General features: G+C 55.8%; 1 protein-coding gene across 4 annotated transcripts in view; it reads right to left on the bottom strand.

Annotated features, from left to right (window-relative positions):
* LPIN2 (lipin 2) overlaps positions 1-14309 on the bottom strand; it is a 28455-nt gene extending 14146 nt beyond the window's left edge. The window contains exons 1-8 of one of the 4 annotated variants that reach the window (XM_054381903.1): positions 14119-14309; positions 8514-8714; positions 5956-6051; positions 5488-5786; positions 4863-4970; positions 2521-2644; positions 1470-1791; positions 1161-1260 (exon numbers count right to left, since the gene is read on the bottom strand). In XM_054381903.1, coding sequence (XP_054237878.1) covers positions 1161-1260; positions 1470-1791; positions 2521-2644; positions 4863-4970; positions 5488-5786; positions 5956-6051; positions 8514-8714; positions 14119-14202 — 1334 coding nt within the window. In that variant the 5' untranslated portion in view covers positions 14203-14309. Of the gene's footprint in view, positions 1-1160; positions 1261-1469; positions 1792-2520; positions 2645-4862; positions 4971-5487; positions 5787-5955; positions 6052-7496; positions 7608-8513; positions 8715-13771; positions 13825-14118 lie in introns of those variants that run through there. The other 3 variants (XM_054381904.1, XM_054381906.1, XM_054381905.1) reach the window with 3 other exon arrangements.
* Positions 14310-16338: the final 2029 nt, after the last annotated feature.

Raw genomic sequence — 16338 nt, 5'->3', positions numbered from 1 at the left:
GGGAAAGGGGCAAAAAAGGAGGGAAGGGAATAGGGGCAAAAAAAGGAGGGAAGGGGAAAGGGGAAAAAAATGAAGCGGAAAGGGGAAAAAAAGGAGGGAAGCGGAAAGGGGCAAAAAGGGAGGGAAGGGCAAGAGAGGGAGGGAAGGAGCAAAGAGAGGGGAGGGGAAGGAGCAAAGAGAGGGGAGGGGAAGGAGCAAAGAGAGGGGAGGGGAAGGAGCAAAGAGAGGGGAGGGGAAGGAGCAAAGAGAGGGGAGGGGAAGGAGCAAAGAGAGGGGAGGGGAAGGAGCAAAGAGAGGGGAGGGGAAGGAGCAAAGAGAGGGGAGGGGAAGGAGCAAAGAGAGGGGAGGGGAAGGAGCAAAGAGAGGGGAGGGGAAGGAGCAAAGAGAGGGGAGGGGAAGGAGCAAAGAGAGGGGAGGGGAAGGAGCAAAGAGAGGGGAGGGGAAGGAGCAAAGAGAGGGGAGGGGAAGGAGCAAAGAGGGGGGAGGGGAAGGAGCAAAGAGAGGGGAGGGGAAGGAGCAAAGAGAGGGGAGGGGAAGGAGCAAAGAGAGGGGAGGGCACATTGCCCATGAGGGCTTAGAGAGCTTGCTGTTGTCACTCCTCCACAGTCCCTGCTGTAGCCCTGCCCTGAAGCCCATCAGGTCACCACTGCTTTTTTTTCTCAACAGAGCAGTTCAAACCCCGCCAAATAAAAAACAGCCACAAACAACCCTCCCAGCACCCTCCAGCTCTCCCCACACTCAGCTGTGCTGGGAAAGAATTACATTTCTGCTGCCTGCAACCAAGGTGGATTTCAAGCAGGCTGGCTGGGGCTCTGAGCAACCTGCTCCAGCTGCACATGGCCCTGCAGATGACCTTGGAAGGTCCCTTCCTACCCAACCCACTCTGACTCCACAGCAGAGTACTGGTGCCCAAGGAGGGTGCAGTTTAAACCTGCTCTCCTCTGCAGAAGACAGAGGCTCCACCAAGTCATGACCTCCCACCCAAGGTGGTTCTTGTCTGATCAGCACCAGGCTTCCACAGGGATATCAGGATGGTCACTCCACCAAAGCCTGGGAGGCTGCAGGCCAACTCTTTTCATCACAACTGGCACACAGCCCCCTCATGAACCCTGCAGCAGCCCCCAGAGTGTGACTGCTCCAGAGCCTGAACCCAGAATTACCTTTTGGGAAAGTAGAGGGCTGCAACCTCAGGCTCCAGGGCCTTCAGGTCTTCCAGGTAGATACCATCAGGTCCTTGGTGGTGGCTTCGCTTGTGCATCCCTGTGGATTTTAACAAGAGCAGCAAGCTGAAGCTGCACACCCAGCTGGGGAGGGCCCAAGCTGGCCTGCAGCACTCAGGTTTGGTTGCAGCTTTAGCCAGAGCGGACTTTAAACACTGCAAGCTGCAGAGGTCCACTCACAGGTCTGCCCTGTGGCCTCAGAGCTGGCAGATGCCATTGGATGAAAGGCTCAGGAGCTGCAGGACTTACCTTTCTTTTTGGAAGGAGAGTCAGTCTTTGCTGTTGGCTTGGCCTCTGGCAAAGGCTCCTCCAGGAGTCTGGAATGCTGCTCCGTATCCAGGGGCAACGGAACCTGGGACTCTGTGATGGCAGAAGCAAGAGGGTCCTTCACCTCCAGCTGCTGGAGCAGAGGATGGGATCTTGGCTCAGGTTTCAGCACTGTGCAGACAGATTCCTTCACATCATCATCATCTTCCACCTCATCAGAGCTGAGGATCACCCTGAAGTGAGTCTTCTCTGATGGAGTGATGGTGGCTGTTCGGGGAAGTTCCAGTTTCTCTTTCTTGCTTATCTGAAACACAAAACTCTGGTCAAGCCTCCAGAGAGTCACAGCATGGTGGGGTGAGAAGGGACCTCTGGAGATCATCCAGTGCAACCCCCTGGCTCAAGCAGGGGCACCTAGGGCAGGTCACACAGGAGCACTTCCAGGTGGGACTGGAAGTTCTGCAGAGAAGGAGACTCCACAACCTCTCTGGGTAGCCTGCTCCAGGCCTCCAGCACTCTCACACCAAACAACTTTCTCCTCCTGTTGAGGTGGAACCTCCTGGGCTCCAGCTTGTACTGGTCTCAGCATCCAGCTTGTTCTGATGGTACAAGTCTTGGCCCCAAGTGCACTGGCAGGGGTGTTTGGAACTAGATTATCTTCAACCTCCCACCAGCCCAGGCTGCTCAAGGCTTCATCCAGACTGGCCTTGAACATCTCCAAGGAGGGGGCATCCACAGCCTCCCTGGGCAGCCTGTTCCAGAGTCTCACCACCCTCACTGCCAAGAATTTCTTTCTAAATGAACCAGAACAGCCCAAGGTAAGTCCTCTAAAACTGCCTTCTTCAGCTCCTGCCTGGCAAAGCCACAGCTCCAGCTGCCTCCTGCCTGCAGTGCCTGTCTGAAGCCAGCAGCCTGCCCTTCCCCGAAGCCACCAGGAGGTGCTGCCCTCCTGCTGCACTGACCTGCAGCAGCTTCCCACTGCTCTCTGAGATGTGCCTGAGCTGGGCTCACAGTCAGGGACAACAAACAGATTTACCTTGGTTGACTCTGGGAAGCCTCCCCAGGTCCATTCCATGTGGGATTCCGAGCGGAGCAGGCTCTCAGCAGGCTTCACCTCCAGCTCCGAGTCACTTTTGGGGCAGGCAGTCTCCGAGAAAGGGCTGAGCCAAGGCAGGGGGACAAGAGAAGAAAGGGAAAAGCAAGGCTGCAGTGTTTAAAATGCATTTGTTGTGCAGCCACTGGTGGGAGAGTTTCCTCCAGCTTAACAGAGCCTCGATTCTTCAGCGAGGTGGCAAAGAGCCCAGCAGGGCTTGCAGACAGGCAGAAATTAGGTTAAACCCCAAATCACATTAAAGGACTTACCCAGTGATCCCCCTAAAGAGATTCCTCTGCCCTGCAGCCCCCCAAGCCCCCTCCTGCTCAGCAAACACAACAAACCAGCTGAAGGTCAGCTCAAAGGAGGCAGACATCAACCTCCAGGGGATGTTCTTTGGTCACAGCAGAGTTTTCAAGCTCTGGCCAATGAAGTCCTGCAAACCTCAACTCAGAGCTGCACAAAGCACCACCAGCTCCTGGGGCAGAGAAGGCATGAGCAGAGGAACTGGTGTCACCAGCAGAAGGACACAGAGCTGCTGGAGTGAGTCCAGAGGGGCCACAGAAATGATCCAACGGCTGCAGCAGCTCTGCTGTGAGGCCAGGCTGAGGGAGCTGGGGGTGTGCAGCATGGAGAGGAGGAGGTGGCTGAGGGAGGCCTCCTTGCTCTCTACAGCTCCCTGAGAGGAGGCTGGAGCCAGGTGGGGGTTGGTTTCCTCTCCAAAGTGACAGGACAAGAGGAAACAGCCTGCAGCTGCCCCAGCAGAGCTGCAGTTGCCACTTTCTCTGTGAGAAGCAGCTCCAAGGAGCCTGGTGATGCAGCAGGCTGTTAGAGCACCATGCCCTCAGGCCGCAGACCAGGAGGGGGATGGAGCCCATCTCCACAGCCAGCCTGCCACTCCCTGCTAGCTCTGCTCCTGCACCCTGAGAAGAGCCAGCAGCCTGTGGCACAACCAGTAGCCAGGTGACACCACCACCACCACCTCAGTGTCCTTAGGGTCAAACGCTGTGACTGCTCATCAGCCACAAACCACAAACCTCTGGGGAGCAGCTGAGGCCTCCAGCTCCTGAAGTCCACCTGAGGATGTGGTTCCAGCCCCAAAGCTGAGGAGCAATAACCATGGCATTTCCTGTGCCACTGCTCCCCTGAGCGATCAGCAGGCACCAAGCACAGGGTGGTGCCCCCAGGCTCTGCCATAGCCCTGGAAACACCCCAAGCAGTGGGGACCTGCTTCACCAAGTGCTGCTGGAGTTGAGCCACCTCTGTGCTGCCTCCACTGCACAGCAGGCATCTGGGCCCTGAGCAGCTGCCAGGCCACATGGCTGTCGCTGACCAGCAACAGCAGAGACACTGGCACTGGGTTGCTCTGAACCACACCACTGGTTAGGCTGCAAGAGACCTTTGGGCCATCCCCTCCAGCCATGAACCCAGCCCTGCCAGGGCACCGCCAACACACGGCCCTCAACACATCTCCAGGGCTTTGAAACCCCTCTGGGCATGGGGACTCCATCACTGCCCTGGGCAGCCTGGGCCAGGCCTGGACAACCCTTTGGGGGCAGGAATTGTTCCTCACAGCCAACCTGAAGTAGTGAGTGAGTGGAGTGAGGCAGAGTCCTCAGTCAAATGGCAAGCAGCAAAGGTAGACACCAGAGCTGAGGTGGCTCAAGCTGCTCCTCAGCATTCTCTGGGCTATGGAGATGCCCTTCCTCATATCCAGTGTTGAGGAGAAGCAGGAAATTCCCCTCAGGTACTACTGCACATGGACAGGACCTTTTCTTATGTCACCACAGACTGGTGGGATCCCAAGGGGAGCCCTGGGCAGTGCAGAAGCAGACTGCAAGAGGAACACAGTTCCATGGGCAGCAAGGACTGAGGAGGTATCCACTGTCACCTTGAAGAGCTTGAAGGTATTCCCTGAAGGACACTCCCTGTGACTGACATCTGTCTGGTGAGGTGCTCCCTGCCACTCGGAACCCAGAGGCAGCTGATTGTGGCATCTCTGGGAATGGAATGACACAGATGGGGTTTGGTCCTTGGAGGGGCTCTTTAAGGCTGAACTTCAGTAAGAAAGGGGTTGGGTTTTTTTTCTGTGAGGGGGGGAAAACCCCAAGAAGACATGAGAAGAAAGGTCCTGAAGTTCCACCTTGGTATCAGATGCTGCAGCTGCTATCACAGCAGGCAGGCATGGTCGATAGCTGTACAGAGTGGGGGGAAACAAGCAAAAGTGCAGTAATTTGTGAGTAATTCTTCACCACTATCCATATGGTGACAGCACAGAGCCTTACTTCTCCAGAGGGGACCAGTCTCCATCAGATAGGGGGTAATGATCCTTTGAGTGATAAACCAACGACTCCTTCTGCTCTTCAGCCTTTGGAGATGAATTTGAGGAGCCTCTGTGGAGACACAGGAGAGAGACAAAGTCAGCAGTCTGCATGACTCATCCAGCTGGACTACATGATCAAAGAGTCACAGAATGGTTCGGGTTGGAAGGGACTTCCAAAGCTCATCCAGTCCAAAGCTCTGCAGTAAGCAGGGACAATCTCCACTAGATCAGGTTGCTCAGAGCTCTGTCCAGCCTCACCCTGAGTATCTCCAGGGATGGGGCCTCAACTACAGCCCTGGGCAGCCTGTGCCAGACTCTCACCACCCTGGTACTGAAGAACTTCTTCCTCAGCTCCAGTCTGACCCTGCTCTGCCTCAGCTCCAAACCATTCCCCTTGGCCTGTTTCCAGACACCCTCAGCAAAAGTCTCTCTGCAGCCTTCCTGCAGGATCCCTCCAGGTCCTGGCAGGCAGCTCTAAGGTCCCCCTGGAGTCCAGCAAAGTGTGTTGGAGGAAAAGCCTGCCCAGAGCCTACACAAGGCACCCTTGGAAGGGTCAGAGGCAGGAGTGGAAGCAGCTGCCAATTTACCTTAGGGGCTGGACACTTTTCTCATCATCTGAGCTGATCTCCATCTCAAAGATCTCTTCTGTGCCAGGAGAAGAGATCTGATCTTCCTTCCTGCTGTCTGCTTTGTATTTCTTCCTCCTCCTCTTTTTCTTTTTGACAGAGCCTGGGGTGAAGGCAGCCTCTGTCTCCACAGGGTGTGACAGCTCTGAGTTTGCACAGGGCCTCTCATTGTCCCCTGCTTTCAGGTGACTGGCAGTGTCCTTGAAGAACTGGTCCTCAGTGGGGATTGGAGAGGTTGCTAAATAAGCAGGAACTTTCTCCTAGGCAAGAGAAAGACACAACATTTCCACCTTGGTTTGTGTTTTGTCCCATCCAAGCCTGGCCTTCAGCACAGCAAATTCTCTGGAGGGAGCCCAGTGGAAGGCCACCAAAACGATCTTTGATCTCCCTCCAGCTCATTGCTACAGAGGCCACCAAGCAGCAACTTACATTTTCCTCCTCAGTCTCTTGCACAAAGAAAGCTTCTCCATTGTCCCCCAGCTTCATGTGGAGGTCAACAGCATCCCCATTGATTTCGATGTCGATCTGTGGAAAGAGATTAGGGCTGAGGTGCAGAGAAATCATGGATGGGGTTCACTTGGAAGGGACCTTCAAGATCATCAACTTCCACCAGCCCCAGCTTGCTCAAGGCCTCATCCAATCTGGCCTTGAACACCTCCAGGGATGGGGCAGCTTCCCTGGGTGCCTCACCACCCTGTTTTAATTCCTTGCAGGGGAAAGCAAGCTCCCCTCAGAGTGAGCTTTGTCCCCCTGGGTGACTAGAGGCTCTTCCTCCTCCCCTGGGACTCTGGGATAATCATGGGATTGATGTTGTTAAGCTTCAAGGAGCCCTACAGCTGCCAGACAGAGCTGAAAGCAATCCAGCCATGGGCAGACTGCATCTTGCTCAGCTCCTGTGCAGGGGTTCCCACTGCCTTAGTGGTTTTCTGCTCAGTCTTTTCTCCGTGCTGATGTGGACAGACAGACATCCCTATTTTTAGCACCCAGACCTCAGGCTGGCTTCTGGGGACTTGAGGCACAGCTCTAGAAGCTTGTTTTGTGTCCCCACACCCCCTGACCCTGCACACTGCTGATGGCCTCCTCACACAGCAGAGGGAAATGCACGGAGGGCAGCTGGCTGCTGGGGTGAAGCCCTGTGGCAGCAGCAGGACCTGGCAGCTGCACTCCCAGCCCCATGAGGAGGTGTTTTTGCTGTTCAGGAGCTTTTCAGAGGTAGCCAGAGGCTGAAATCCTCTCCAATGTGGGTCAGCTTCTCTAACCTGCAATTTAAGACTTCCACCCAGCTCAGGTTTCAGCTCACTCCTGGGGTGGGTGTTTGTGACTCACTTGGACATCACCAGAGGTCCAGCTCTGGCACCCTGCTGGAAAGCTCTGACCTCATCTCTTGTAGCATGAAGGCAAAGCAGCTTTTTGTCAGCAGAAAAGGGCAGGAAGCAGGAAATCAGAACAAAAGCAATGCAATGCAAACTGCTGCCAGCCTGACAGCTTCAGTGCAGGGCACTCCCAGTATGAGCCAGTAACACTAGCAGCTGCTCTCTTAGCTGCACTTCATTCTCCTTTCACAACCAAGACAGGGATGGAGAGAGCTGCCTTGCAGTACCCTTCCACCTCTCAGAGAAGTCTGCAGCTTTTCTGGCCTATTTAAATCACCCCTGCCTTGGCAGCACCCCCAGCCCTCCCTGCTGGCAGCAGTGTCAAGTCCCCACACAAAAACTCCCAACTTCAGTTAAATTGACACCGAATTCACCTCCTGTCCTTGGCACAGCCACCAACGCTGAGGGCAAGGGACCAGCAGGACAACCTGCTCAAGTTGCACCAGCCTCAGCCTGGCCAGGCAGGGGATGGCAGCAGCTTCTCTTCCACGTGAAGCCCCAGCCCCAGTTCTTACTGGCTTGTGAGTATCACCAGCTGCATTTTCTACTGCCCCGAGGAGGGCTAACAAGGAGAAACATTTCTGAGAGGTCACCAACCCTTAAGACATGCTCAGATTGTCCTCCAGACATCCTCAGAATAGCTGCTGCAGCACCAGGGATCATTAGGTGGCCTGAAGCTTTTCTTCCCCAGCACATTAAAGCAGCAAATAAACAGGCAGGTAAATCTTTGGGGACTGAAGCCCATGTGGCTGCCTTCCCCCTGCACAGCTCCACAGCTCTCAAGGCTTGTCTCTCCCACTGCCTTTATCTGCAGAGTCCTGAAGCTCCCAGAGGAAGTTTACAGAATGGTGAAGGTTGGAAGGCACCTCTGGAGAACTTTGAATGCAATCCCCTGCCAAGGCAGGGTCACCTAGAGAAGGTCACACAGGAACATGTCCAGGTGGGTTTGGAATCTCTCCAGAGATGGGGACTCCACCACCTCTCTGGGCAGCCTGGCTCCAGGGCTCCACGACCACTAAATTGATGAACTTCCCCCTCATGTTCAGATGGAACTTCTACATTCTTAACTGTGAGGGTGGGGAGACCCTGGCACAGGCTGCGCAGGGAGGTTGTGGCTGCCCCCTCCTGGGATAGTGTTCAAGGCCAGGCTGGATGAAGCCTTGAGCAACCTGGGCTGGTGGGAGGTGTCCCTGCCCATGACAGGGGTGTGGAACTGGATAATCTTGAAGGTCCCTTCCAGCCCAACACATTCCATGAGTCTATGAACTTCTGATGTTCCAGTTTGTGCCAGTTGCCCCTAGTCCTGTCACTGGGCATCACTGAAGACAGACTGGTCCCACCCTCCTGACCTCCACCCTTCAGCTATTGATCAGCACTGATGAGATTCCCCCCCGCCTCAGGCTGCTCCTCTCCAGGCTGCACAGCCCCAGGGCTCTCAGCCTTTGCTCCTCACACAGCTGCTCCAGGCCCCTGTGCAGCTCTGCAGCCTGCCCTGGACTCTCTCCAGCAGTTCTCTGTCTCTCAGGGACTGGGGAGTGCAGCTCTGGCCCCAGGAGCGCAGCTGTGTGCTGGGCAGGGCAGAGCAGAGGGGCAGGAGCCCCCTTCCCCACTCACCACCTTCTCCCTGGAGCGCAGCACGCCCAGCTTGCCGAAGCGCACGTGGAACGGGGAGCACTGGAAGGAGCCGTCCTGCTGCCGCACCACCACCACGTCGATGCATCCCGACAGCGTGGCCTGGTTAATGCCCTTGTACAGCTCCTTCACCGTCACCAGCACCTGGCCTGCCAGCTGCCCCACGTAGTTCATAGTCTGGGACTGAGGGACAGAGAAAAGCGAGGCCGTCAGCTCCCACCCCGAGGTACTTTCAGGCTGTGCCTAGAAAACTTTCCACAAATCTCAAACAGAAAGTGGTAGAGTGTAAAGAAATCACCACTGGGTGTAAAAAGGAAAAGAATGATAAGTTCTAAACAATCCATGGGACAGATAACAGACATAAAACTTAGTTCTGTAAACTAACTCCCTCTCTCTTGTCACTTCCTCACTCAGGCTGGTGCTTCTGGCTGGCTTTGCTGACCTGGGCTGTGCTCTTTGTTGTGGCTAAGTACTAACAAACAATTCCCTGCTCTTTCTCTTCTCCCTTTGTGTCCAGGGAGGTAAGGAGAGGAGCAGGGAAGGGGAAGCTATTAGCTCCCCTGTTTTTTTGGCCAGGGGGCGTTCCTGTGCTGTTTATCAATTGTAAACACCTGTATTGTAAATCATAGAATCAAGCAGGTTGGAAGAGACCTCCAAGGTCATCCAGTCCAACCTATCACCCAGCCCTAGCCAATCAACCAGACCATGGCACTAAGTGCCTCATCCAGGCTTCTCTTGAACATCTCCAGGGACAGAGATTCCACCACCTCCCTGGGCAGCACATTCCCATGGACAATCACTCTTGCTGTGAAGAACTTCCTCCTAACATCCAGCCTATACCTCCCCTGGCACAGCTTGAGACTGTGTCCTCTTGTTCTGCTGCTGGTTGCCTGGGAGAAGAGACCAAACCCCACCTGGCTACAACCTCCCTTCAGGTAGTTGTAGACAGCAATGAGGTCTGCCCTGAGCCTCCTCTTCTCCAGGCTAAACACCCCCAGCTCCCTCAGCCTCTCCTCACAGGGCTGTGCTCCAGACCCCTCCCCAGCTTCCTTGCCCTTCTCTGGACACATTCCAGTACCTCAACATCTCTCTTGAACTGAGGAGCCCAGAACTGGACACAGGACTCAAGTTGTGGCCTGACCAGTGCTGAGTACAGGGCAAGAATAACCTCCCTTGTCCTGCTGGCTACACTGTTCCTGATCCAGGCCAGGATGCCATTGGCTCTCCTGGCCACCTGGGCACACTGCTGGCTCATGTTTAAATATTGTATATTTTGTACATATTCATTGCATTCCATTGTAGATTGTATTTTGCTTGTAAATACAGCTTCCTTTGCTTCCAACTGGGCTGGTCTGACAATTTAAGGGGGGGGGAGGTGGGGGGGATAGAATTTTCAACCCACCACACAACTGAAGAGACCTGGAGATTGCTACTGGAGACCCAGCGGCAGGCAGGCACCTGCCAGCCCCCGCCACGGGCCTGCCCAGCTTCACCCCTGTGGTGGTTTCAGGCTGTACCTTGACAGGTGTTCCACAGATCTTGAACAGAAAATAGTAGAATGTAAATAAATCACCATTGGGTCTAAAAAGGAAAATAATGATAAAGTCTAAATAATCCCATTGGGCAGCTATCTGCCACAAAACATAGATCTGTAAACTAATTTTCTCTCTTTTCACTTCCTCACTCTGGCAGCTACTAAGTTCTGGCTTCTGCTGGCTTTGCTGACCTTGGCTGCATTGCTTTGTTGTGGCTGAGTATTAGCAAACAACTCTCTGCTCATTCTCTTGTCTTGTGTGTACAGGGGAGCAGGGAAGGGAGCAGGGAAGGGGAAGCCATTAGCAACCCCCTGGTTTTGTCCATGGGGGTTCGTGTGCTGCTTATCAATTGTAAATACCTGTAAATATTGTATATTTTGTACATATTTATTGCATTCCATATTCTAGATTGTAGTTTTGCTTGTAAATACAGTTTCATTTGCTTCCACTGAGCTGGTCTGGCAATTTAATGTTGAGGGGAATTTTCAACCCACCACAACCCCACACCACCTTTGGGAGTCAATCCTGCCACCACCAGCAGCCTCCAGAGTGATAAACCCCACTCTTCACAGCTTGGCAGCTGCAATCTGGGGCTGAGGAGAAGGGCTTGCAGTGGTGGGGTTGCAAAGCTGGACATGAGCCCTGCCAGCCCAGAGGCAACCATGTCCTGGATTGGGTGGGCAGCAGGGGCAGGGAGGGGATTCTGCCCCTCTGCTGCACTCTGCTGAGCACCCCCTGCAGGGCTGGGGCAGCCCTGGAGGCCTCAGCACAGCATAGTCAGGGACCTTTTGGAGCAGGGACAGAGGAGGCCACAGCAATGCTGGCAGGGCTTGAAGCCCTCTGCTGTGAGGCCAGGCTGACAGAATTGGACTTGGTCAGCCTGGAGAAGAGAAGGCTCCAGGGAGACCTTAGAGCAGCCTGCCAGGATCTGAAGGGGCTCCAGGAGAGCTGGAGAGGGACTGCTGACAAGGATGAGGGTTGGCTTCCAACTGGAAGAGGCTGGATTGAGGTGAGACATGAGGAAGAAATTCTTTCCCATGAAGGTAGGGAGATACTGGAACAGGTTGTCCAGGAAGGCTGCGGCTGCCCCTTCCCTGGATGTTTTCAAGGCCAGGCTGGATGAGGCCTGGAGCAACATGGGCTAGTGGGAGGTGCCCCTACCCATGGCAGGGGTTGGAACTGGATGAGCTTCAAGGTCCCTTCCAGCCCAAACCATTCATGAAAGAGGAGGGGAAGAACACCTTGGAACACCATTGGAGACCTAAGTGCCACCCTTCCTCGCTCTGCCTTCCCAGCTCCCATCCCAGAGCTCCTCTCCCTCATAGCTGCAGCACTCCGAATGTCAGGATGGTGTCTGGGAGGCCACTGCCAGGCAGCCAAACACAGAGCAGGGCAGAAGCTGTGCCAGTGGTGCTTTGGGAGAACATATTCACCCAAAAGGCAGCCCACAGAGGGTGTCTTTGTTTGCTAATCCAGGTTTATTGGCCTCTGGACAAAGTGAAGGATTTTCCTTTGTGCTTCCAAACAAACCCAGAATGCAGCCCAAGAGTTGCTCCTCCTGAGCTTGCTTTATTCATGATTAATTATTCCTGTTCTGGGCCCTGAGAGTCATGCTCACAGCATCACAGGGCATGCTGCATGCAGTCAAAAGGAAGCTGCTTTGGTAGCATCTCACCCTAACTGCCACCATGCAGGAGATCCAAGCCCACTTCCAGAGCCATGGAGCAGCTATGGCTCTAGTTTGCTCTGTTTTAGGCTTCTTGACACCTAACCTACATTAGAGAACCAGCCTGAGAAGTTCTCTCCATGGGACTGGAAAAGGAAGCTGGGGGCTTCCCAAGACAGACTGAAGACTGGGATGAAATGATTCTCAGGATTACCAGGGCTGGGTAAGCTGGTGCAGAACCTTCTCCTGTAGCCTGGGTAGAGGGTGGTGGCTGAAGAGAAAGCAGACATTGTCCCTGAGTGACTAATGTAAGGAGAAGGGACTCGCCATCCCCACTGCCAAAGTTCAGGTTCATGTCCAGCTGTGAGGCTGCTGCTTGCTGTGGATTACAGCTCACTTTGCTCCCTTCAACCCTCCCTCCCTGACCCTCTCCATCAGCTGACCTTAGCTCCCTGACTCCTCACCCAGTGCATGGTGGTTGGCTCAGCTCAGGCAGAAGATGCCAGAGTCCTGAGGCACACAGCAGCACCAGGGAGATAGGCACAAGATGCTGGGGCAGGGAACTGAGCACCTGCCCTTTGACCAGAGATTTGTGGAATGGGCTGGGTTGGAAGTGACCTTCAAGATCACCCAGTTCCAACCCCCTGCCACGGGCACCGATACCTCCCACTAGACCACCTTGCTCAAGGCCTCATCCAACCTGGCCTTGAACACCTCCAGAGAGAGGCATCCACAGCCTCCCTGGGCAGCCTGCTGCAGTGTCTCACGGCTCTGTGACCCAGCAGCTCCTCTGCTCTGCTGCTGAAGGAGCTCCCCTCCAGGGAGTCAATCAACAGAAGTTCTCTAACAGTCTTTAGAATTCATGGCTACACCTTGGCTGCTTCTGGTGTTGGCTTACAAAGACAAGCTGGTTCCATGTCACCAGGGAGACTGCAGCTGTGAAAAGAGCTGCTTGGAACACAAGACCCTAACAGTCTCCATCCCATACGCTTCACCAAAGGGAGCAGACTGGAGCAGAGGCCATGAGCAGGGAATTCTCAGGCATTCAAACAGCTCAGGCTCCCCCAGCAGCTGCTGAGAGCTCAGCCCTCACCTCATGTCATCTAACCACAGGAAGCCACCAGCCCCCCAGGACCCAAGCAGTCACCTCCTGTAGACCTGTTCCTGCTGCCCTACAACAGAAGTTCCCTTCTCCACACCTCAGTGATATCTCAACAGCTTGCCCAGAGAAGCTGTGGAGGCTCCAAGCCTGGCAGTGTTCAGGGCCAGGTTGGATGGGGCAGGGGCCAGGAGCAAGGTGGTCTAGTGGGAGGTGTCCCTGCTCATGGCAGGGGGTTGGAACTGGGTGATCTTTGAGGTCCCTTCCCACCCAAGCCAGCCTCTGTGGCTGCCAGCAGAGCCACTTTCATGAGCACCACGAACAGAAACCAGCTCCTAGGTGTGAAAGTGATGAACTTTTGAACCTCCCCAGCATTCAAAACAACCTCTATGAGGAGAGCAGCTGTGTACCAACCCAGCCTCAGCAGCAGCACTGCTCTGCACACTGTGAGCAAAGGGGACCCAGAGCTCTGCTCTCAGTGCTCAGCTCCCAGAGCTGGCTTAGCAAGGCTCCAGTGCAGCCAGGGAACTGTGTCCCTGCCCACCTGGGAAACAGGACCTGGCTCATGGGCCTGGCATGGCCAAAGCCCCAGCTGGGATGTGTCACCATGGGGAGGGGGTTTGTGCTCTGTTTTCATGGTGAACAGCAGGGACTGAGCAGAGGGAGGAACAGTCTAAGCTGTGGCTGTGCTCTGTCTTGCAGACCCCACAGGGAATACCAACCCAGACAAAACATTTCCTCCATGCCACTCTATATCTCATGCTCAGCAAACATCTGTCTAGTGTTCCTGTCCTGAAGGCAAGGAGCTGCATGCCTCCAGAGCAAGGGTAGGACAGCAAAGCCATGCCAAGCCCAGGTCCTCTGAACCTCTCCCACCCTGCACATTTCTGTGATCATGAGGAGCATTCTCTGCCCAGAGAAAGCCCTCAGCAAGTCTTACTTGACAATCCTCAGCAAGGCTTTTCCCATGGGAGGAGGTTGGAGCAGATGATCTCTAAGGTCCCTTCCAACCTGAGCCATTCTAGGATTCCATTTGGGACCCTGAAAATCCTGGGGTGAGGGCAAAATGACCACATGAAACAGGACCATCTGTAGCATCAGGTCAGAAATGAGCACCAAGCCCACCCCTAGCTCCCAAGTAAAGCTGTTGACTGAGGCTTAAGGAGTCAGTTGAGTGCCTAATTAAAGTCCTGCCAGTCCTGTCCACACATACAGGCAGTCTGAAGCTGGTTTAATCGTGCCACAGGAGATGCCAGCCCACAGTTAGCAATAAACCGTCCAACTCACCAGGATTCCTGAGGGCACTCTGTCGTGGGCAGCACCACCACTCCTGAAACCCGGTTCAGCCCCATCCTTCTCCGGGAGGTGCATCTCAGCACAGCAGGGTTCCACAGGGCAGGGAAGAGCCCGGCCCCACCATTGCCTCTCCTTCCATGGGAGCAGAGGGGATGTGACCCCCACTGTGCCCCCGGGCAGCCTCCCCGGCAGCGCTGCGAGTGCAGGGCTTGAGGCAGGCCAGCAGGGCACCTCCCTGCCCCGCGGGCACTGCTGGAGGCGGCCCAGCCCCCGGGCAGCTGCCGACGGCTGATAAGGGCAGAGCTCTGCTGGGCGAGCACTGATAGTGCCCATCCTGCCCCGGCCCGGCCCGCGGCGCCGGCTGGGATTGAGTTAATCATTCCCAGCACGGCCCACGTCGGCTGCCCACCGCTGTGCTCCCGGTGCCCACCACAGAGGAAAAGTTCTGCCTCAGCTCGCTGTGCCCCCAGTGCCTGCTGCAGCAGACAAAGTTCTGCCTCGGCTCACTGTGCCCCGAGTGCCTGCTGCAGCAGACAAAGTTCTGCCTCAGCTCACTGTGCCCCCAGTGCCTGCTGCAGCAGACAAAGTTCTGCCTCAGCTCACTGTGCCCCCAGTGCCTGCTGCAGCAGACAAAGTTCTGCCTCAGCTCGCTGTGCCCCCAGTGCCTGCTGCAGCAGACAAAGTTCTGCCTCAGCTCGCTGTGCTCCCAGTGCCTGCTGCAGCAGACAAAGTTCTGCCTCAGCTCGCTGTGCCCCCAGTGCCTGCTGCAGCAGACAAAGTTCTGCCTCAGCTCGCTGTGCCCCCAGTGCCTGCTGCAGCAGACAAAGTTCTGCCTCGGCTCACTGTGCCCCCAGTGCCTGCTGCAGCAGACAAAGTTCTGCCTCAGCTCACTGTGCCCCCAGTGCCTGCTGCAGCAGACAAAGTTCTGCCTCAGCTCGCTGTGCCCCCAGTGCCTGCTGCAGCAGACAAAGTTCTGCCTCAGCTCGCTGTGCCCCCAGCGCCTGCTGCAGCAGACAAAGTTCTGCCTCAGCTCGCTGTGCCCCCAGTGCCTGCTGCAGCAGACAAAGTTCTGCCTCAGCTCGCTGTGCCCCCAGTGCCTGCTGCAGCAGACAAAGTTCTGCCTCGGCTCACGGTGCCCCCAGTGCCTGCTGCAGCAGACAAAGTTCTGCCTCAGCTCGCTGTGCCCCCAGTGACTCCTGCAGCAGACAAAGTTCTGCCTCAGCTCGTTGTGCCTCCAGTGCCTGCTGCAGCAGACAAAGTTCTGCCTCAGCTCACTGTGCCCCCAGTGCCTGCTGCAGCAGACAAAGTTCTGCCTCAGCTCGCTGTGCCCCCAGTGCCTGCTGCAGCAGACAAAGTTCTGCCTCAGCTCACTGTGCCCCCAGTGCCTGCTGCAGCAGACAAAGTTCTGCCTCAGCTCGTTGTGCTCCCAGTGCCTGCTGCAGCAGACAAAGTTCTGCCTTGGCTCACTGTGCCCCCAGTGCCTGCTGCAGCAGACGAAGTTCTGCCTCAGCTTGCTGTGCCCCCAGTGCCTGCTGAGTCCCCAGTGCAGCACTACCTGTTGCACCCACTGCCAGCCCCGTGCCACCAGGCTCCTAAGTCACCCCTCACAGCCCACCCGGCCGACCTCTCAGGGCCTGCTAACCGCCCCTGGCAGTGGCACTGCCAGAGTGACATCTCCGGCTGTGGGTCCATGCCAGCCCCTGCAGCAACACTGCCCACCAGATCGAAACCTGCCCTGGGGGACATCGCCTGTTGGAGCAGCATGGGGTGGTTGTGGGGACATCTCCATCCTCCTCTCAGATCTGCCAATCCATGCACCAGGCTCTGTGAGGCCAAAGACTGGTGCTACTGGATGCAACCGAACAGCTCCTGGGTTTCCAAAACCATTCCTGAGCTACACTTGAGGTCAAAGCTTCTGGAGGACAAACTCCTGCGGGGCTGCTGAGGAACCATGCAGAGCCATCCCAACCTTTGCTAACAGTTGATAGGTGGCAGAGAACCCCTGGTGATGCCAAAGCACTACACTGGTGGGGAAAGACAGCAACACCTGACCTCTGCTTTGCCACCCGTGGCACAAGGAGGGGTCCAAGGCAGCACATCAGCCCTGCTGTCAGCTGCAGGTGACACCACTGCAGGCAGCACATCAGCCCTGCTGTCAGCTGCAGGTGACACCACTGCAGGCAGCACATCAGCCCTGCTGTCAGCTGCAGG

Source organism: Indicator indicator, chromosome 6 (genome assembly GCF_027791375.1).
Source record: "Indicator indicator isolate 239-I01 chromosome 6, UM_Iind_1.1, whole genome shotgun sequence".
Taxonomy (NCBI): Eukaryota; Metazoa; Chordata; class Aves; order Piciformes; family Indicatoridae; genus Indicator; species Indicator indicator.
Note: the sequence above shows the minus strand (reverse complement) of the source record. Positions and strands in the feature narration are given on the sequence as shown.